At 44.1% G+C, this 22772-nt stretch overlaps 1 protein-coding gene across 4 annotated transcripts in view; it reads right to left on the reverse strand.

The window, feature by feature from the left end:
• The window catches only part of ARHGAP21 (Rho GTPase activating protein 21), a 194878-nt gene that overhangs the window by 80793 nt on the left and 91313 nt on the right, over window positions 1-22772 (reverse strand). For all 4 annotated transcript variants that reach the window (XM_088457850.1, XM_088457849.1, XM_088457847.1 and 1 more), the window contains exons 4-6: window positions 13453-13545; window positions 10363-10441; window positions 6887-6941 (exon numbers count right to left, since the gene is read on the reverse strand). In XM_088457850.1, coding sequence (XP_088313976.1) covers window positions 6887-6941; window positions 10363-10441; window positions 13453-13545 — 227 coding nt within the window. The remainder of the gene's footprint in view (window positions 1-6886; window positions 6942-10362; window positions 10442-13452; window positions 13546-22772) is intronic.

A 22772-nucleotide genomic window follows, 5' to 3' on the forward strand; every position in this document is an offset into this window, starting at 1 on the left:
GGGATGGTTAGGATTAGGGTGCAGGGAGGGGGAGGTTAGGTTTAAGCACTAAAGGGGGGTGTTAGGTTTAGGAACCGGGGAAGGGGTATTAGGTTTAGAGTGCAGGGAGGGGGAGGATAGGTTTTGGCACTTGGAAGGGGTGAATCAGGTTTAAGCACGAGGAGGGTGGGTTAGGGTAGGGGGTAGAAAAGTACTCACCGTTAGGGTCTATGGGTGTTGGGATCCTTGCTGTCGGTATTCTGAACAGCGGCATCCCGACAGCAGGGATATCCTACCCTACCTATTTTAGACGGCACTGTTCTGCTTCTGGACTGAGCTGTCACTAGAGGAGATTACTTTTATTTATTTTTACAGCACCAAACTTTACAAGAGTTTGTTAACTGCAAGCAAAGCCCACAAGTGAATTAATAATGAATGGGACATAAATTTTCCGTGCTGTTCACTTAGAAAAACATTTAAAAAAAACACGTACAAAAGGTTAATTACCAAGAAGGCAGCGTTTTCTGAAAGGATTCATTTTTTATTCATGCAGCTGCAACTCAGATGGCTGTTCACATATTATTTCCTATCCATTTTGGTTATGAGACCAGATAGCACTGTCCTAGCATAGCCTGATAATGCGCTGACAGAAAACGGAAATCTTGGAAGCTCTTCACATCTACTGCCAGGCATACCAGCATCCGGACGGTGAGAGATCGTCACCAAATCATCATTTTAGTATGTTAAGTGATGTCAAACTGTTTCTCGCTCAATCCTTACACAGGCTGTGGACCATGACAGTGAAACTCTAGAAAGCAATGGTCCATAGCCTACCTATGATCATTAGTGTGTAACCTCCCCTGCACACAGATAAGGAAATATTCTACGGCTTAGAACAGGCATCAGAAGAGAGCCTATCAGGTTGCTGGAGCCTGGTGACATCACTGGGCTCACTGAGGCAACAAGCAGCTGTGTCTACTTGTCGGCAGGTGACAATCTGCTTTATGTATCATCACTATCACATGAAAGTGATGATACATTTTTTACTTTTGGAAGTATTTATGAATGGGGGCAAAACAAACCACCACAAAGTCTGTGACGCATGATGCCAGATTGTGAAATTTTGAGAAAATGTTGTGGTCACCATGTAACAGCGGCAGATCGTCAATATAATCTTCGGGGAACACAAAGTATTTCTCGCACTGTCCCCCATAAGGGACACTCTTAGATAATTGTGTGTCCTCATTATCCATTTAATAAAATAAAAAAATATAATAATAATAAATAATAATTTCACATGTATTGAAATGGACCTGGAACAGAATGGGTATGAAATACTGGCAGCTAAACAGCCGGTTCAAATCCAGACTAGAGAAGCTGGACAGGACAAGATCCCAACTAGGGCTGGTAAGTAGCCTAACCCTCACCCTCCTTTAGTGGTGCCTAACCCTATGACTGCCGGTGTGGTGTAAGTCCCCACTGGGGGTGGCTAAACCTAAGCTTCCCTTCCCACACCCTAAACCTAACCCTCCCGGGGGGGGGGATGCCTAGCCCAAACCTCCCCCCAGTGGTGCCTAACCCTAAACCCCCACTCCCCCTAGTCTAACCCTAACCCTCCCCAAAGGGGAGTACCTAAACCTAACACACATCCCCCACATGGCCAAGTGCTAAGTCACCCGGATTTGCCTCGATCGGTCCAGCGTCCTTCTGTATTCCGGCGTCTGGATTAAGATAGGCGACGGTATTTCATCGCCTATCTTAAGTCCCCCGTTGGGCTTTAGTTGTCGGGACATAGACCGGCGGCATGTAGTCCGCCAGTCTATTAACTACATCCTGCCTGTGACAACCAGACTGTATGTAATCCAGCAGAGAAGGGTCACTGATATTGGCTCTTAAATGCCAGTTGCTGGGGCATTAAGGCAATGCAGGTGGTCAGTGCAAGATATGCGGTAAAGAAAACTTATTATTTTGTTCTAATTTAAAACCTCAGACCCAGAGCGCAGCTTATTGCATAACTGGATAATTCACTCACCATCCACACAACGGTGAATGCAGCCTATTAAGTCACTGCATAAAGGCATTTTGTGAATTGATGATGGGTGATTATGTTTCATCCCACATGGCTGCCACAGTTATGGGTGCAGATGCAAGGTTCACTCTAATAAGGATAATGTCATTTGGATGAAGGTAGGTATATGGCATGACAGGAATGTACTGTACTTGGGTGGGAAGAAATAGTTTCCTCTTTCTCTGTGCAGAAAACAGCCAATAGGATCAGTGCATGCATGCTAACACAGGCGGAACTACTGTGGTTCACGCAGTACAACCCCCCCCCCCCCCCCCAGCCACAAGGAGTACATTGGTAAAGAGCTGGATGTAGAACAGAGCACAGGAAGTAGGACAGGAGGGAGAAGAACATCTGGCTGTGAGCTACAAGAGGAAAACCCAGGGAAATAATCTCGGGCTGCCCCTGGAGAAGTGACAGATAGCACAGTGGTATGGGGCAAACAATACTCCTTGCACAAATAAAACCCTGGCCTACATTGGTGTTATATCCATGCAGACATTAACAATTGTACATTCTCCAAACCTTTCAAGCTAGCAGGTTTGCCGATACAGAACACAAAACGGTTTGCGTGCTGTGACCAGCGGGACTGATAGTTATACAGGTTGAGTCTCCTATATCCAAATATTCCGAAATACAGAATATTTTTAGCTGAGAAAGTGAAACCTTTGCTTTCTGTTGGTTCAATGTATACAAACTTTCTTTTTAAAGCACAAAATTATTAAAATACAGTATATAATAACCTTCAGTGTGTGTATAAGGTGTATATGAAACATAAATGAATTTCATGTATGTACAAACTTTTTTTGATGCTCAAAATTACTAAAAATATTGTATACAATGACCTGCAGGCTGTGTGTATAAGGTGTATATAATACATAAATGCATTCTGTGTTTAGATTTGGGTCCCATTCCCAAGATCTCATTATGGTATGCATATATTCCAAAATACGGAATATTCAGATCTCTAAAATACCCCTGATCCCAAGCATTTTGGATATGGGAGACTCAACCTGTAGAAGGATTAGTTCACATGGAACTATAGAATAGGTTATGTTGCAGTTTCCTCGCCGATGATGAGCTCTATAGAAGTTCAAGAGACAGATGCCATGGGCAATATTTAAAACAATCGCACAGTGACCGGTATAGTGGAAGCAGAACCTGTCTTAACTGTGAGGAGATTTACCATAGGTTGAAATGGGATTTGGTAGAGAGAGATAAAGCACCAACCAATCAGCTTCTGTCACTTTACTGACTCAGCTAGAAAAATGACAGAAGCCGATTGGTTGGTACTTCTCACACTCTACCTTATCTCTCTCCAAGATTTGATAAATCTCCCCCTGTATGTCCCCGGCACCAATCCTTTTACAACATATGTCACGCTGATACACAGACATGCAGTTAGGGGGGTTTACCAGTGTCCACACACCCCCTTCCTCTCTTTTCATTTGGTCAGAATTCATTTGATTTGGGGACCCTCCTCAAAAAAAACTAGCAGGAAAATAAGATGTTTAAAGATCAGTATCTGGTATACAGGGATAACTGGACAAAGCTGGGGATAATCTCTGGAGAGAGTGTGACCCCATTTCAAAACCATTTTTATTTTATGTTTTTACTTCAGCAGTGTATGTTTTGTTATATTGACACTACAGAGTTTTTTATGTTTTAAGCTGGGTACACACGTAAAGATTTTCTGTCCAACCATCCAACTAGTTGATTGGTTGGAATGAGAACCTGGCAAGGTATGAAAGCAAATGACTATCAGCAAAATAGACAAAAACTATTGTTTTAACAAATTGTTTAGATCAAACATTTAACAAACTTGTCTGACGACCATTTTCATCTGTTTTTTGGCATTTAGGAGCAAATTGCTGATCATCAGTTACTCCCATATGTTACCAGATTTTCATTCCAACCAATCAACTAGTTGGATGGTTGGACAGAAAACCTTTACGTGTGTACCCAGCTTTACTTGTGACAGGAAACTGCTTTTAAAATTCTACTGTGTGACTGAGAGCCTCTCTCCATTACGCGTAATAAGAGTACCCATAGTAAATTAGCGTTTTGAGAAATAGAAATTATTAATCAATGACTATTTGTTTACCTATGCAGTCATTTTTATTTGTCCTAAGAAAAACTATTTTTTTATTGCAACTGTCTTGGAAACGGCATCTAGCGCAGCGAGCCCGTATATGTAATGGAAGCAACTCTGATGCGTAGAATAAGTCTCTGTGACTGCTCTCTCCTTATACAAGGTAATGCTAAAGCACTAATTAAATCTCTTTATGACAGCAGGTTAAAGTCACAAAACAAAACCAACACTAACATGAATAAAAATAATTTGGTTTTAAAAAACAAAACAAAAACGTAACTACGTTTCTTAATAGTTCCAGCCAAACGGCAGGCTTAATATTCCCATTGATTATCACAAACAAAACTGGTGGGGATTTGTGTTTGATAATAGGAGAGTGGAAATGAAAGAAGCTGTAGGGAATTCATTTGAAAACTATTCCACTGAAACTCAAGACTGTCAATGAAAGCAACACACGCCAGGAAAGACGTCTCACCTCATACAAAAGTCTTGTTTTAAGTTGACCCTTTGCCCCAATACCAGATATCAGTGTGCATGTGGCCCCTGAAAACTATTTTTACGCACAACATTCATCTGGAACTCATGAGAGCTCTTTGAATAAGTTTGTGGGATGCCTGGAGATCCAGTTGGTTAAAGATCATTATCTGCCTGTACTAGTGGTTGTCTGCCAATTGCCAATAGTGGTCTGATTATCTGTCGACCAATACATCGCTGACTTATATTAACACTCGATATTAGTGTCATGTGTGTTTTTTTTTTTAAAGTTATAAATAGATGTTCTTGACCCAATTCAATCAAATGACAATTTCTTAATGATTTTTGGGGAAAACAAATTAGCCAGTTAAGTGGTTAAGGGTTAGTAATTAGCTTAGGGCACAATGAAATCAGAGAGCTGCAGTAAAAACTCATCATCACAAATGTTACTGGAGAACTGTGGGCCACAGTGACTAGGAGGGAGGTGTATCGAAGCTTGGAGAGAGATAATGTGGAGAGGGAAAGTACCAATCAACTCCTGTCATTTTTCAAACACAGCCTGTACAGTGACGATTAGAAGCTGATTGGTTGGTACTTTATCTCTCTCCAAGGGTAGGTACACACCTGAACGACCGTCAATCATGCCTATGTTCAGGGCGATTTGCCTTCACATTGGACAACGCATGATTGCCGGTATACAGTGTACGATTTAATGTTCCGTCATTCATTAATATGTATGGCGCTGCATGAGTTATCATTGGATTGGCCGTGCAGCACAGCCAATCACACGAAATCGCATGCGACCAAGGGAGCGCGCAAACTGGGCATGATTTTTTGATCCGATTTGGCTAAATCGATCAAATCGGGCCGATATTGTGCAGGTGTGTACCCAGCTTGCCAAATCTCTTTCCATGACCTCGTTCCAATTGCCTGTGATGATCTCGCAGATGCGAGTCATCGCGACAACCACCGCGCTTGACGGCAGCCCGAACTCGCACAAAGGAAAATTGTGTGAATTCGGGCTCGGAGTGGGCTGCGAGATGCTTTGCCATTGCCGGCGTTTTAACGCTGTGGCAACGGCAACTCGCGCCCTTCACAAACAACTGGATGACCCCTGAGTCTGTTAGCTCAAATGCAATTCCTTGATCAGAATTAAATGGGCCGCTTGCAACTTGGTTGTTCAGGGTGACCAAACTATGAACAGATTTGTGCAATCCTGACCTGACAGTGTGTGGCTAAAATAGTCATCGATTGTGTTTTTTTAACCAATCCATCACATGGGCAATATATGGCCATCTTAAAAGCCTAACGACAACCATGTTCCCCTTTACCTAGATGGTGGTAATCACATCCCTGCAGCCTCCTCCTCTGTGCTTGTTGGAGTTTATGAATACATCAAGAAGGCCCAATTTGCCAGTAAACTTTAAAAAAATATATGCCCTGTTTGCCTAACCTCCTGTTCCCGTCACCAAAGCAGTGATATGACATAGGCCTCTGTTTGCAGACTACTTGCAGATTTTCATCATGGATCCCAAAAGCACAGAAGGAGATACAAAGTGTGTATGACCCACACAAAAACATTTTAGGGGGAAAGATGTGGAACAAAACTTAAAAAATACCTATACACCGAAAAGTCATTCCGTTGTGTTAATAAACTTACACTGAATGCACAATCTAGGGCAAAAACATAATTCCACTAAGTGGTTGTGCTCTAGAAGATTAACAATTCACTTCCTGCAGGGCTGTGCCAAGTGGCTAACCCTCCCATTCAGTAACTGCGCTCTGCTTAGCACCAGTGAGAGACATCAAACATTTACAGCAATTAAAGAGCTTAATTATATTTTTTAACATGTTTTCGGCTTCAGACGACTTTAATACCTTATTGGCTTATACATCTCCTACAACTTTTACTAAATATTGTATATAGTTGTGTATTAACAGAATTAGGCATAGTAGTCTCAGTTTTAAAGCTCTTGGATCTGACGCATCTCTGCTGAGCTCACTGCACTGGATGCAAATTACGGATTTGTGTTATATTTTAGAGAAAATAAAATACATACTGTATATATGTAATAAGCCATAGTTAAGAAGCAAGTAAGAAAAAAAAAATGGAATTATATTAAAGTTGAAGCAAGAACAATCAAATCATTTAAAATGACGCCGCTGGAAAGCAACTTTAAAGGCTCCGTAAACCTATTGATAACAAAAATAGATACAAGATGAAACGCTGCACCTTCAATTATGGGACAATATATATTTCCATGTGAGACACTTACCAGCTGCAGAATGTCCTCATCTTTTGGCATCACGCTAAGTTCTAAGGTGGAACCACTGCAACAAAGTGTTAGAAAACTTGTTAACTTGACTTTTAATTGTCATCATCAATACACTTGTATTCAGATAATATCTGATCGGTTATAGTGATTTTGGGATATAGTCAGCATATTCACATTCACAATGTAGGCAGTCATTAAATCCACAGCAGAAAGTGAAATTTTACTAATTCAACGTGGTTAAAATGTCAACATTCAACCTATGATCTGCAAAATGTTGAAATGGTTAAATTGCTGAAAATACAAATGTTAGGGTTAGTTGTCGACATTTCAAGATTGTCTTGATTTTTAGCAGACATGTTCCAAGTCGACAAATTACACGTCGACATGGTAGAGTCTAAATTATGAATGTTGAAAAATCATATCAAAACCGTCATTTTACCAATTTTATCGTCAACCCACAGAAAAAAATTACACAAGATCCTGGAGATTTATCTAATCATAAGATGGAAAATGTGTTTTGCTTTTTTTCTGTTGTGTCTTCAAAAATCGCATTTGCTCTCTATAATCCATAATCTGAAAAAGGGCCACTAAAACCAAAAATAGACGTGCCATTATAGACAACACCTACTAAACAGTCACATGTACAGGAGAAATTTCTCATTACTTTGGGAGAACTTATAAAAAGGTTGATCTTGTATCTACAGCATGCTGTCTATAGAGTCACTGAAATGGATGACTGACAGGAAGTTTGCTGTGTAAGGAAAGATTCAGTCCCCCATGATTACTGACAGGAAGCCTGCAGCGCGAGGATATACTGGATCCCCAGTGATAACCACCTTTTCACAAATATACTATTGTTATAATTATCTGTGAATTTTACACACAGCTTTGTAAACGTCATTTAGAAGTTTTATTTACCAGCTTGTTGTGGTCCTACAAGAGCACTTTTCACCAAGGAAAAAAGTACAAATAGTCGTACATGGCAACAATATTCAGCATACAACAATCTGCAACAAGGATCATTTGTAATATTTAAACAATTATTTAAAACATAAAAGGGGCCTATTTATCACAACTCACATGTGAAACATTTTTCACAGAAATTGAATATTTTAAGACAAATTTACCACTGTTCCCCTGCCAGGAGACTGGCTCCAATAAGAGTCCGTCCTTGCGAAGAGCTGGAAGCAGTGTGATAGTGTAGGGTTAGTACAATGCTATCACACTGCTCCCTGGTTCGGATGCCAAGCAAGTCAAAGCGCATTTGTCAGCGGGGGCCAACAGAGAGAGTGGAGGATCCCTCTCAAAGAATTTGTGATATAGTAGCGTTATTCTAACAGAGGCCAAGCTCCGGAGCATGGTAAATCCGGCAGCAGAGCCGCTATGGGGGAAAATCTGGCAACTCCCTATGGGGGCTGCATTTGCAGATGAAAATGAAAGGACGACGACAGAACATCTGGGGGCTCCTTAATATTTGCAGGTACTCCCCGAAAACCATATTTAATGATAAATAGGCCCATAGTCATTTATGAGGATTAATTTATGTTAAAACCAGTGGCGGCTCCACAGAAGGGCCTATAGCACAGTCCAAAATTAAAATTGGGAAGCGACAACTGCCCTTCCAAACATTGCCGGCCGGGGCTCCCTGACAGTTGGTGCGGCTCCCCTATTTGTATTTAAAACTGTGCTACAGCCCCACGTCTAGAGCTGCCACTGAATATAACCAAGAATCATAAAACATGAATTTAAGACCTGCACCTTTCCTACATCCCTACAAAGTCCTGCACCCTTCTTTACATCCCTACAAAGACCTGCACCCTTCCTACATCCCTACAAAGAACTGCACCCTTCCTACATCCCTACAAAGACCTGCACCCTTCCTACATCCCTACAAAGACCTGCACCCTTCCTACATCCCTACAAAGACCTGCACCCTTCCTACATCCCTACAAAGACCTGCACCCTTCCTACATCCCTACAAAGACCTGCACCCTTCCTACATCCCTACAAAGACCTGCACCCTTCCTACATCCCTACAAAGACCTGCACCCGTCCTACATCCCTACAAAGACCTGCATCCCTACAAAGACCTGCACCCTTCCTGCATCCCTACAAAGACCTGCACCCTTCCTGCATCCCTACAAAGACCTGCACCCTTCCTACATCCCTACAAAGACCTGCACCCTTCCTACATCCCTACAAAGACCTGCACCCTTCCTACATCCCTACAAAGACCTGCACCCTTCCTACATCCCTACAAAGACCTGCACCCTTCCTACATCCCTACAAAGACCTGCACCCTTCCTACATCCCTACAAAGACCTGCACCCTTAACTGAACAAAACCGCATAAATGATATGTAGTTATTCCCACATATTCAATAAATAAGAGGTTACCAATTCCCAATGCATGTACAGGAATCTTTGGCAAGGATCTTACAAACTCCAGTCATCTAGGGGAAGAATTCAATTCTCTGCACAGGAATGTGGCTCCTGGGTTAAGTGCCCATATTGTAAACCCATGACTAGCGGATTTCTGCTTGCACCCTCCTGAGGTGCGAGCAGAAATCCGACCCTCAAGGCTAGTCTTGGGGTTACCGAGTCAGTAACAGCATCGCGCCTGGCACTTAAGTCGCATAATGCAGTTTACACGACTGAGCCCCAGGCATTAGTCGCAGTAAACTGCATTTCCCGCCTTATGAAGGCTTCATACACAGGGCAATAGTGGTCATCTACCAACTGCAATTACTTACATGCTATGTAATGGCAAGAAAAAATTCTGGCAATTCGGTTTGCAGATAATGGGCATTATGCAGCCCTTCAGTTGCTGTGGGACTACACATCCCAGCAAGTTATGTCACAGTTTTGCTATCAGGGCATGCTAAAACCGTGGCAGGGCATGCTGGGAATGTGTAGCTCAAAAGCAGCTGGAGTGCCGCTTACTGCCCATCCCTGACCGATCAAATTAACCAGTTCTGACCAGTCTATATTCCGCACTCATGGTTACTCCACATCTTTGATGCAACTATTGTGAGTTTCTACTGATTATTATTGTGAAATGGACTTCTGCTTGGGTCACCTTCTGTTAACAAGACAATGCAAAGTAAATGCAGGAAGAAACGGGGGGGGGTCTGTACCCCTTAAGCAGGGACCACCATTCTACATCATAAAAAAAAACAAAGGAAGATCTGGCGCGGTTTTCATAGGTTCTGATCTAGAAGCTGAGGTGCAGTAACACACCCCTTATTTCTCTCAAGTGTTCCCTGGAAGTTATTTCAACAGTTGTCAAACTCACTACCCCAAGTAATGCAAATAAATTCTGGTGCAATTTATACGTCTCATACTCAGACTCGTAGTGTTGTACAGAATGAAAACTAGAAAGACATAAAAGTAAAGCTAGAACACAAAGAGGCGTGCAAACTGTTTGCATGTAGGGAGCTTAACGTCACAAGGATGACTGTACAGACCGATACATACCTGTTCTGAATTAGAGCAATCACTTGGGAATAAGTCTTTCCAATGACACTTTCACCATTCACCTTTATGATTCTGTCCCCTAAGACGACACAGAAATTAAATATTACAGACCATTATAGAAATAATATTTTGGAAAATATGACAAACTAATATAGATCTCATTCTAGAAAAAAGAGGGATTAGAAAAATATGGATTTAAACTTCTCTACCGTTTCTTATAAAACTCAATATGGTAATGAAATCACAAAACACAAGGACATTGAACAAGCATTAAGCTGCTAAGCAAAAATAAACACAAAGCTAAAAGAAATCATAGAACACTATAGGGTCTATGTACTAAGCATTGGGGAGAGAGAAAGTACCAATCAATCAGCTTCTGTCACTTTGGGGAACCTTCTCCCAGGGGGCCTTCTAAGGCCCTCGGTATCATTTGGTCTTTGCCCTCAGAACTTTTTTCTGCTAGCCTCATTTGGCTAGCAAGGTGCCCAGAATGGTACAGCCAAAATCTATGCAGCAGTGCCGCCTGGAGCATCCTTAGGACGTGTCAGACGGTCACACCGCTGCCCTTTCAACTCCCCGGGATGCACCAGGCATTGCTGTAATCACTGGCGATTGTGGCCCCTCCCCCATGTGACGTTACACAGAGGGGGCATGGCCTAAACCAGGCAACAAATAATTTTATTTATATATCAAAATGGCCCTCGGCAGAAAATTCCCCACCCCTGCTTTACAGGCTGTGTGTGAAAAATGACAGGAGCTGATTGGTTGGTACTTTATCTCCATCTACATATGAAGATTTGCATTTTGGAATAGTTACTTTTCACAACAGATCGCATAATTCTGATGTCCCCTTCTGCGCATGCCACAGCCGCCGAGTTACCTCACTTCAGTACTGCTGCGGTGTGTGAGGCAGTGCGAGGGGGAGGGGTCAGTGTGAGGGAAGCGGGCACCAGAGAGATGATTGGTTTGGTTTAACCGCTCATTTTGAGTTTAGAGGCGATGGCCCTGCATTTGTCGTTCGGTTCACACATGACGCAGCGGCAGCAGCAGGGGGGAGGGGGGCACCGGCAGTTAATAGGTGGAGACCCAGCATATGCATATGTCGAGTCACGGCGGGTGTAGGACAGAGGGAGGGGGCACTATGGCAGCCGGGGGGGGGGGGGGGGTTAACCGGCCCTGGGCTCCTTTGATTGGCTGCTGTAGAAGCAGGGGCGGGGAGAGCAAGAAGAAGGAAAGTAAGATGGCTGTGCTTTTCCCCACACAGGAGGCTCTATAAAGCTATCTTGAGGTGGCGAATGCATTTGCAGAAGTGAGACTGAAAGCTGAGCTGTCCGTGCTTCTATGAATTAATCTCCCCATACTAGTGTATGGAGAAGAGATCCTGACACAGAGCCGGGGCACCACTGGAGATTTTTCCACGGTAACTCCTTCTGTGAATAGCAGGAAGCAGTGAAGAGCTCTGTTATCACTGACAAAGGGCTTTTCACTGCCCCATGAATACACCCCGGTGTCACATATTGGGAACACTACATATAGGCAGTTACATCACTTCCCCATACTGTACAATGACATAAGTCATGCAAATAAATTTAGTACAATATGCATTCTGGAATTTATGCGAGTCCTATAAAAAGGTTCCTCAGACTGTATACTGTCATCACAACACACATAAAGCCAACACATAAATGATGAGTATTACAAGCTGACACTCCTTCGTTCACTTTTCATACAAACCGGAAGATCATGGGGAGGTTCATAATAAGTTGTGCTCCTAGGGTTTGCAATAAGCGGCCCCACAGCTACATATCCCAGCATGCCCTGCCACAGCTTTGCTATTTGGCCATGCTAAAACTGTTGCAGTGCATGCTGGGGTTTGTAGTTCAACAATAGCTGGAGGGCCACTTACTGCCCACCCCTGTCCTAGGGATAAAGTGGAGAGAGATGAAGTACCAGCCAATCAGCTCCTAACGGCCATGTTAAAGGCTGTATTTGAAAAATGACAGTTAGGAGCAGATTGGTTGGCACTTTATCTTTCTCCACTTTATCACTCGCTAGGCTGTTTTAACGGGGGCGCCGCGCCCTGCCCGATTTTAAAATGGGCAAAATCCGCCCTGCCCTTTTAGCCCCCCCACTAAAACAGCCTGCCCGCGGGTGGCAAACGTAGCGGTGACCTATCTCCGCCGGTTGAATAGATGCCGTGCGCAAAGCATCTATTTGCCGTGAGGGGTGAGCTCGGGGGAAGCCCACAAGTGTGATGTGGGAGCACAGGCAGTGTATTATGCTGTGACTAAGAATCACATTCGAGCGAAATAGATGCTACACCGCTCGTCGCAGCTCGTTCGTGCCAGATGCCTTGCGCAGCATGGCATATTGAGGCTAGGCGTATGAGGACACATCTGTAGCATCATAAATATTGTGGTTAACTTAAAGGGGTTGTGTAGTTAAATTAAAGCCCACACCCACTTATAATTCCTGCAAACGGCAGGTGTTTGGTTTTATGAACAATGCAGCGCTGATTGATTTGTGTACAGACTGTTTGCTGGGTCAGTACATCCATATAACCATGTAGTTCTTCTGTCTCTATAACACACAGTAATGTGTTATATTTCATAGTACATCAGTAGTGCAAGGAATGACAGAACTAGATCTCAAGACAGATAATCAATTGACGTTTTCTATTACTTATAGACACAGAGAAGCAGCCAAAGAGACTGACATACTCCTTGTTAAAAGCACAAAAGAGTTCTGTGATAATGTGACTACAACAAGCACTGCTTAATTATAGTCTAGGTGGCATTTGTTACTCATATTACTAGGACCTAGGGTAAGCAAAATTGCGGTTCCTCTTACAAAATGGCTCCCTCCACTGATAGCAGGTGATGAATACACTTTAAAATCTTTTTCAGTGTGAGGGCACTTTAACCTCACTTTACCTGAAAGAATGATTTCCTAAACAATAATCTTTCATACATACCATGTGATCCAAGTCATGTAACAAGGCAACATCATTGGAGCAACTCACACAAAGGATGTTAGAATTGTCCTATTAATAAAAGCTAATCTGCATGAAATTATAGCAAATGAAAGTACCTGTACATAACCCTGCTCCATGCGCCGGACCTCCTTCCTTAACTTGTTTGACAAATATGGTGTCCATTGGCTCCAGCTTATTTCTTTGCCTCCCTGCAGAAAGAAAGAATACTTATATTAAAACATGGATTATTTATTTTGCAGTTTTGAATCATAAGTGTTAAAATATATAATAAAGTAAGAAACACAGTAATTTCCAAATACAAATAGGTTTGCTGTCCAACTGGTGCCTACATGCTAGACGATGTGTTCACGGTGTGATATCGTGAACGATTTCCCTTGAACTCTCCCCGGCACTACATGACACAATATGGTGCTAAAAAGTGTCCAATCTGACCAACGACCTATCGTGCGTCCTTATCGATTTCCAGTGCGTTGTGTACCAGTTTGGCAGATCTTCCCTGCTGTAGGCAAGATCTGAAGACACGACGAACGACTCGCCGGTACGAGCATTGGCATCGTTATCATGAGTGGACACTCATGATTTGCTCATATTTTGCACGATTTGTCTTTCAGATTCGTTGAAATCTGGCGAATCGTGCAAAATATCGTCTAGTGTACACGCACCTTTAAGTTGGAAAGAGATGACTAAACACCCCAGAATTTTAAATTGGTAAAATATACCCCTTAGAGTAAATTCCTAAAGTATAAGCATTTATTAATATTTACAATAAGTTCACCACAAAGCTGTACAGGTAAGTTGTTCCCATTGTACAGTTGTGTTCCAGGCCACATGGTCACAGTAAGAATGGCTTCCACTGTATGGGTGTGGCATGTTATGGCCACATTCAAAAAGTCACCATGTTTAGAATGTTGCATGGATGTTATGTTGACAATGTCGACACGATCACTGTGTAGATATTGCTTATGTTGGCATGCTAGTTTTAGCACTAAAATATACTGGTGACATTGATTGTCAACATGCAGAATGTCGACGTAGTGATCATGTCGACACTGTCACATGTTGACATTCTGACTGTCCAGCCTATTTCTCTATCATGACTGATAAGACTACAGAAGGGAAGTAGACAATGAGCAAGGTCAGCATATTCTTCTCTAAATACCATTCAGAGACTCTCATCCACCACCTTCCCTGAACTAAAATGACCCATCCCAGAATAGTGGGAGGGGATCTGGCATTCAGGTTGGAAATAATTATAGCAGGTCATGTACGAAAAGTTTTAAATTAAATAATACAAAAAATGGCCAGTATGGTGTCGTAGAGGCCAGCATTACGGTATCAGAGCACAGAGTTCATGAGTTCAATTGCTGACCAAGGCACTGCAAAGTTTGTATGTTCTCTCTGTGTTTTGTGGGTCACCTGTGTGTGATCTGGTAGGGCTTTTGATGGAAAAAAATAATCCTCATGTGTACGTGTCCTCATAGGGCAGGGAATATAGATTGTAAGCTCCAGTGGGGCAGGGATAGAGGTGAATGGCTGAAATGTTCTCCGTAAAAGAATATTTCAGCTGCTGTGTGAGCAATAGAACAATATAAAGGTTAATAATAAATACAAGTTAATCACAATTTAGATGCAATAAAGCTTCGAAAAATAAAGCTGGAAAAACAAAATAAATTAATCTAATATAAAAAATAATCTGGGTAATTCACAAACACACTATTGATGAAATTACAAGATCGTTTAATAATGTATATAACCTGAAATCATGTGCAACAAAAGGTGCTTGTATCTGTGGCGTGCAATTAATTTGTATATATATATTTTCATTCATAAATCCACTACACTTGCCACTCCTAGATTTGGGGTGCAAACCTGCACTCACCATTGGCAGGTCTCGGGTGCAAGCCTGCACTCATCATTGCCTCTCCCAGGGTGACCCGCACGTGCACAGTGGGTCCCTGCTGCAGACGGCCGTTTCGTGGTCCCTGCTGCGAAACGGCCATCTGCAGCAGGGAGCCGCTGTGCATGAGCAAGTTACCCTGGGAGAGCAGCAGCATAGCCGAGCGACACTAGTATACCGGAGCCACATCCAGGCACTTGCGGTCATATTACATGAGCAGGTATGCTTTCTTTTTTCAGTGGATTGTGTGTTTCCCAGATAGTTGAGGTGGGTGCGGACCCTTCAATGTCTGTTGATATCAGAGTCCCTCCACCACCTTAGGACAAACACTCCACGATACTAAACTATATTCTTACGTCACCACCAGAGTCACACCGCTCACTCCCCACCAAGGCTAATAAGCATATGAGGAGCAGCAGCGTGTAGTGCTGTGATCAGGTGATTGTTATCATTTCATCCATTTGAAATATTGTGACACTAATGGTGCATACACACGGTCAGATTTTTCTTCAGATCTGAATGATAATGATTTAAAAAATCGTTCAATCGTTCATATCTGAAGGAAAATCTGACATATCTGTCAAATGAACGATGCGCGTTCCCGATGGTCAGATAACGATATCTGACATCTGATGTGTTTGCAGTCAGACTTGGACGATTCCATTCATTTTAATGCAGTCAAAAATCCTTCAATCGTTCAAATCTTTGGTAAAATCGTTCAAATGTTCATCTGACAGATCTGACAAATCGGACAGTGTGTATGCTCCTTTACATATACCTCAGACAATTCTAGATTGTTATTAAGAACATACAACTGAGATTTATTTGATGCTTGATAATGGTCTCTAGTTACCAGATGACAAATTAAAATGTAACAATTGGTCTGAGATTGAGAGAGGTCTGCATTCCAGGCATCACGTGGTGATTAACTTCAGTTTCGACACATAGTATTGTTTGAATTGCATCATTATTTTTAATGCAATTATTTTTTACATATAATAATTTTTTTTTTTTTTTACTGTTTTCTACGACATTATTGAAGTATTTGTAGTTCTGAATTGAATTATGCTGCCAACAATATTTCCGTTGCTTCTCCTCTAGCTAATATTGAGCTCTTTTGTTTTTTCTTTTTTACATGTCGGTTTGAATTTTATTTTCTAAATTTTAGACTGATTATTAAAAGCGAAGTTTTGATATAATAATAATAATAATAATAATAATAATAATAATAAATAATAATAATAATAATGTGCCCCCCCCCCCAAACGTTTATTTTCTCCAATCTCTGCTCTGTCTAATATTATACTCTCAGGGGCGCACCCCCACATGTGTGATCTTTGTGATAAATGAAACGCTAGAGTATTTATCTTGAATAGTAGGTATTTTACGACTTTGTTAGCATCATAATATTGTTATTACTTTCATCTTATCAGAGCTCAGGTTCTCCCCTGTTCCCCTTCCCTTGTGATCACATGCGTACATGTCATCCTAATCTGTGGTGGTAAATCAATAGGCCGCCTGTACCTTTCATGCCGCCTCTGATCAATCCCAACTGGACGCTGATCACTTAAGTCTAAAACAACCTATTTTGCTGCCAAAATACCATGAATGTCTCCCCACTTCATATATAAAACAACCCATGCCTTCCCAGATTAAGCCTGATCTCAAATCTCTTTAGTTTCTGATAAATTTCTAACACTGCAGGCGCTGGTCCACATACAGATTTTGTTGTGCAAACAAACCGAAGAAGAGTAAATAAAAGCTCTGCACAAATAACACTGCACAGAGATAAGGTGATCAGAACAGTTTTGCTCGGGAAAACATAGAATGATCGGATTTGCTGCAGCATAAAGGGTTAAACTTGCTACAGATTGCAGGAATAGTGTTTTAAAAAGTTGACTGTATGCAAAGTTTTATTGCAGGCAAAAGAGAGAGGGGAAGGAATGGAGAGGTTGTTCAGACAACAATCCTCAAAAAACCAAGTTGATACATTAGCTGAAACTTCCAGTATGTACATAGTGGATACCATACTTACGGAGGGTGGTTTTCAATGGAGGTGTGCGGGTCTGGGGGTGGGACTTGGCAGGGGCGGGTGGGTCTGGGGCACAATGACACAATCACTAGATAAAGTAGCAACCAATCCGCTCCTAACTGACACTTTACAGGCGGTGTTTGAGAAAGGACAGCTAGGAGCTGATTGGTTGGTACTTTACCTCTCAAGTTTTTATAAATCACCCACTGAATTCACTACCACATGGAACACACATACACACTTCGGTTAATTACATAAGACATATGTAAATATAGTGTATACACAAATAATACATACACCGTATATACTCGAGTATAAGCAGAGTTTTTCAGCACAAAAAATGTGCTGAAAAAGTACCCCCTCGGCTTATACTCGAGCCGGCAGCTGCGTGTTTGGTGTAATCAGCAGCCGCTGAGAGTCTGTCAGACTCTCAGCGGCTGCTGCTGCTCCCACTGCGGGAGCCATGGGAGACACGTCGTCATGACGACGTCTCTCCCATGCAAAGCGGCCGGAGGAGCGGACAGCGGCGGGACCAGGAGCGGGAGTTTAAGGTAAGTGTTTATTTTTTTTTTATTCTTTTCACGTCTCTCTCTACTGGGGGGGGGGGGGACTACAGGGGGCACTACCAGGGGGCGATGACTACAGGGGGCATTATCAGGGGGCACTACCAGGGGGCGATTACTACAGGGGGCAGTACCAAGGGGCATTATCAGGGGGCGATTACTACAGGGGGCACTAAAGGGGGGATTACCACTAGGGGACCTACAAGGGGGAGATTACTACAGGGGGCACTACAAGGGGGAGATTACTACAGGGGGCACTACCAGTGGGGGATTACTACAGGGGGCACTAAAAGGGGGGATTACTACTGGGGGTACTACCAGGGGGGGGGATTACTACTGGAGGCACTGAAAGGGGGGATTACCACTGGGGGCACTACCAGGGGGAATTACTACTGGGGGCACAACCAGGGGGAATTACTACTGGGGGCACTACCAGCTGCTGCCATTTCCCACACTAGGCTTATACTCGAGTCAGTAAGTTTTCCCAGGTTTTTTGGGTAAAAGTAGGTACCTCGGCTTATATTCGGGTCGACTTATACTCGAGTATATACGGTAAGTAAAATTTTACCTTTATCTGTAATTGTAAATATTTTAGGCAATCTGTACGTAGACGTATACTCTATAAAAAAAGATACCTAGATTGAATTAGTCATTTTTAGAATTTATGCCAAATTGTTTATTCCAGGTTAACGCAAAAACTAGTGAACCAATTAAAAATAAATGGCTTCATATACTCACAGCAGTTAATTGAAATATAAAAAGGGTCTTTTGAGAGTCCATTGGCCTCACAAGAGGAAGCGTTAGAGCTGGGTACACACTAGGTTGACTTACCAGTTCCTCTGCCCGATGTGCCAGGCTTGGCAGCTCAAATGGGTGGGCCTCTGGGTCCCCGCAGCACATGTTCGGGCGATATATTGGCCATCTGCTGTGCTATACACACCTGGCGATGCACTATATATATATATCGCCTGTTCAATTGAAGGGGTGATACACAGTGCCTTAAAAAAGTATTCACCCCCCCTTGGCTTATTACCTTTTTTGTTACATTACAACCTGTAATTTATTTTTTTTATCTGAAGTTTATGTGATGGGTCTGCACAAAATAGTCTAATTTGGTAAAGTGAAATGAGAAAAATATGTATTAAAAAAGAATATTTATAAATAAAATTCTGAAAATTGGCATGTGCATATGTAATCACCCCCTTTGCTATGAAGCCCCTCAAAAGTTCTAGTGCAACCAATTACCTTCAGAAGTCACATAATTAGTGAAATTAAGTCCACCTGTGTGAAAACTAATGGTGCATACACAAGGCACAACTTGAACAACCATAGATATAGTTGATAGATTTCCCTCCAACTTTCTGTAGTGCAGGGCAAACGATTTTGGTTGTACACACTGATAGATATCTAGGATAGATATTTCAGGGAAGCTATCTTTTTACAGGCAAATCTTTGCAAAATTGTCCAAATTGGCCTGCATGCATGAAAGACCACAGATATCGTTATCGTTCATGCGGGAACGCGCATCGTTGGTCAATCGTTCACTGGATAAAAATGAACGATAATATGAGATATGGTAAGAACTTACCCTTGTTATCTCTATTTCTACGAAGTGCATAGGGTTCCACAGGATACCTTGGGGGTATAGGTGTGACAGTCATCGGGCACCATAGAGTTAAGCTTTCAGCCTCCCAGGATGCACTAGGGTCCCCCTCCTATACCCCGCCCCCGAGCCAAGGCACCTCAGTTAGTTACCAAGCCATAGGCCGGAGGAGGAGAAGGAAGAGAGAGAACAAAGATCTGGACACATACAAGAATCACATTCTCAATAGAGGGAGACGGAAAACCGGTGACCAGAGCAAAGCCCATCTGCAGCACAGGTGCGACAGGGCGGGAGTCCTGTGGAACCCTATGGACTTCGTAGAAATAGAGATAACAAGGGTAAGTTCTTACCATATCTCATATTTTCTACTTCAGGGTCCATAGGGTATCCACAGGATACCTTGGGGATGTCCCAAAGCAGTATCCTTTAAGGGTGGGGACGCTCCTGTGCAGAAAGGAGAATCCGCCGCCCGAAGGAAGCATCCTGAGAGGCGAAGGTATCAAACCTGTAATACCTCACGAAGGTATGGACAGAGGACCACGTAGCAGCCTTGCAGATCTGGACTGCAGAGGCACCACGTCGAGCTGCCCACGAAGGACCCACAGACCTAGTGGAATGAGCCTTCACAGAAGGAGGAACCGGCAGGCCTTCATGAAGATAAACTTCAGAAATAGCCATACGGATCCAGGCTGCCAAAGTTTGCTTTGAAGCAGGCCAACCCTTTTTACGGAAGCCATAGAGGACAAACAAGGCGTCAGACTTCCTAAACGAAGAAGTGCGGTCAACATAAGTCCATAAGGCCCGCACCACATCCAAAGTGGCCTCACCCACTGAAAGACCAGGTGAGTTAAAGGCCGGAACAACGATTTCCTCGTTAACATGAAACTGGGAAACAACTTTGGGAAGAAACTCGGGCCGAGTGCGGAGCACTGCCCTGTTCCCATGAAAAACCAAGAAAGGGGGTCTACAAGAAAGAGCCCCTAAATCAGAAACACGTCTGGCCGAAGGAATAGCCAGAAGGAAAACAGTCTTAGCTGTTAGACATTTAAGATCCACTGAGCCCAGTGGTTCAAACGGCGGTCCCTGGAGAGCCCTCACCACCACAGCCAAATCCCAAGGCGCCACAGGTGGAACAAAGGGCGGCTGAATGCGGAGAACACCTTGCATAAAGGTGCGCACATCCGGGATTGTAGCAATCCTACGGTGAAACCAGACAGACAGGGCCGAAACCTGTACCTTCAAAGAAGCAAGGCGAAGCCCATGATCTAGTCTCGCTTGTAGGAAGGTGAGTATCCGAGACAGACGAAACTCACACGGTGCATAACCTCTCGGTCGACACCACTGGAAGAACGTATGCCACACGCGATGGTATATCCTTGCGGAAGACTGTTTCCGAGCTCGTAACATGGTACGCACTACAGAACTGGAAAAACCGCCGGGACCTCAGCATGGCTGTCTCAACAGCCACGCCGTCAAAGACAGCCGAGTCAGGTCCGGTTGAAGACAAGGACCCTGTGACAGAAAGTCCGGTCGTAGCGGCAACCGCAGAGGACTGTCCACGGACAGACCCTGAAGGTCTGAGAACCAGTGCCGTCTGGGCCAGGCGGGAGCTATCAACAGGAGCGTCCCTCCTTCCTGTTTGAATTTCCGGATTACCCGTGGAAGAAGGGAGACCGGAGGGAACAGGTATGCGAACCGGAACGTCCACCGGACGGACAGAGCATCCACTGGAGACGCCCCTTCGTCTCTTGTGTGAGACCCGTACACCCGCAACTTGTTGTTGTGGCCCGGGACTCCATGAGGTCGATCTCTGGAAGTCCCCATCTGTCCACCAGCAGTTGAAAAACGTCCGGGTGCAGGGACCATTGCCCCGGATGAACGTCCTGGCGACTTAGAAAGTCCGTCTCCCAATTTAGCACTCCCGGAATGAAGACCGCTGATATGGCCGGAAGATTGCGCTCCGCCCATACCAGGATCCGGGAGACCTCCACGAGAGCTGCCCGACTTCGGGTTCCTCCTTGCCTGTTTATGTAGGCCACGGTGGTAGCGTTGTCCGACTGGACCTGTACTGGACGACCGTGGAGAACCCGATGTGCCTGCTGGAGAGCATTGAAGACCGCACGGAGTTCCAAGATATTGATTGGAAGCTCCGCTTCTGTCGGCGTCCACCTGCCCTGGAACAAGTGTGGACCCGAAACTGCTCCCCAGCCCCGAAGACTGGCGTCCGTTGTCAACAGGACCCAATTTGGAACCCAGAACGGACGTCCCTTGCTGAGATGGGTCGTCTGTAACCACCAGGCAAGGGACAGGCGAACCTCCGGGGTGAGCACAATCGTCTGGGACTCCAGAGACTGAGGCAGCCCGTTCCACTTGGACAGGATCAGGTGCTGCAGAGGTCTGGAGTGAAACTGGGCATATTCCACCATGTCGAACACCGACACCATGGAGCCCAGTAACCTCATCGCCGAGTGTAGAGACACCCGGCGGCTGTGCAGACAACTGCGCACCCTCGACTGTAAAGCAGAGATCTTTTCCCCTGTCACGAAGATCCTTTGCTGTTCCGAGTCCAATAAGGCTCCGAGGTGCAGAATCCGCCGAGACGGGATTAGAGTGGACTTCTGCCAGTTGATTAGCCAGCCGTGCCGTTGCAGTAGCGCAATGGTCAGGTCCAAGTGGCGTAGAAGGAGCTCTGGAGATCCTGCCACCAATAAAAGGTCGTCCAAGTACGGCAACATGCGGACTCCCTGCAGCCGCAGAGAGGCCGCCATGACCGCCATCACCTTGGTGAACACATGTGGTGCTGTCGCCAGGCCAAAAGGTAACGCCCGAAACTGGAAGTGGTCACTGCGGATTGCAAACCTGAGGAACTGTTGATGGCGCAAAAGTATAGGGACATGCAGGTAAGCGTCCTGTATGTCCAATGACACCATGTAGTCCCCAGGTTCCAGCGCCAGAATGATGGACCGTAGGGTCTCCATCCGAAACTTCGGTATCCGCAAAGACTTGTTGAGAGCTTTGAGGTTGAGAATCGGACGATACGACCCATTGGGTTTCTGTACCAAAAAAAGATTTGAATAGAAACCCTGGCCCCTCTGGGAGAATGGAACAGGCACTATAACTCCAGCCTGGAGCATAGTGTGCAATACCTTCCGCAGCTCCGTAGCCTTGTTCCGGTCTGATGGTAGACCCGTGTTGAAGAATCGAGCCGGGGGTCTGTGCCGGAAAGAGAGGGCGTACCCGTGGGAGACCACCTCGAGAACCCAAGTGTCTGTCGTAGTGACCGACCAACACTGGGCGAACTGCAGCAGGCGGGCTTCCAC

The sequence above is a fragment of the Taudactylus pleione genome, unplaced genomic scaffold (assembly GCF_031769625.1).
Source record: "Taudactylus pleione unplaced genomic scaffold, aTauple2 ptg000788l, whole genome shotgun sequence".
NCBI classification, from domain to species: domain Eukaryota; kingdom Metazoa; phylum Chordata; class Amphibia; order Anura; family Myobatrachidae; genus Taudactylus; species Taudactylus pleione.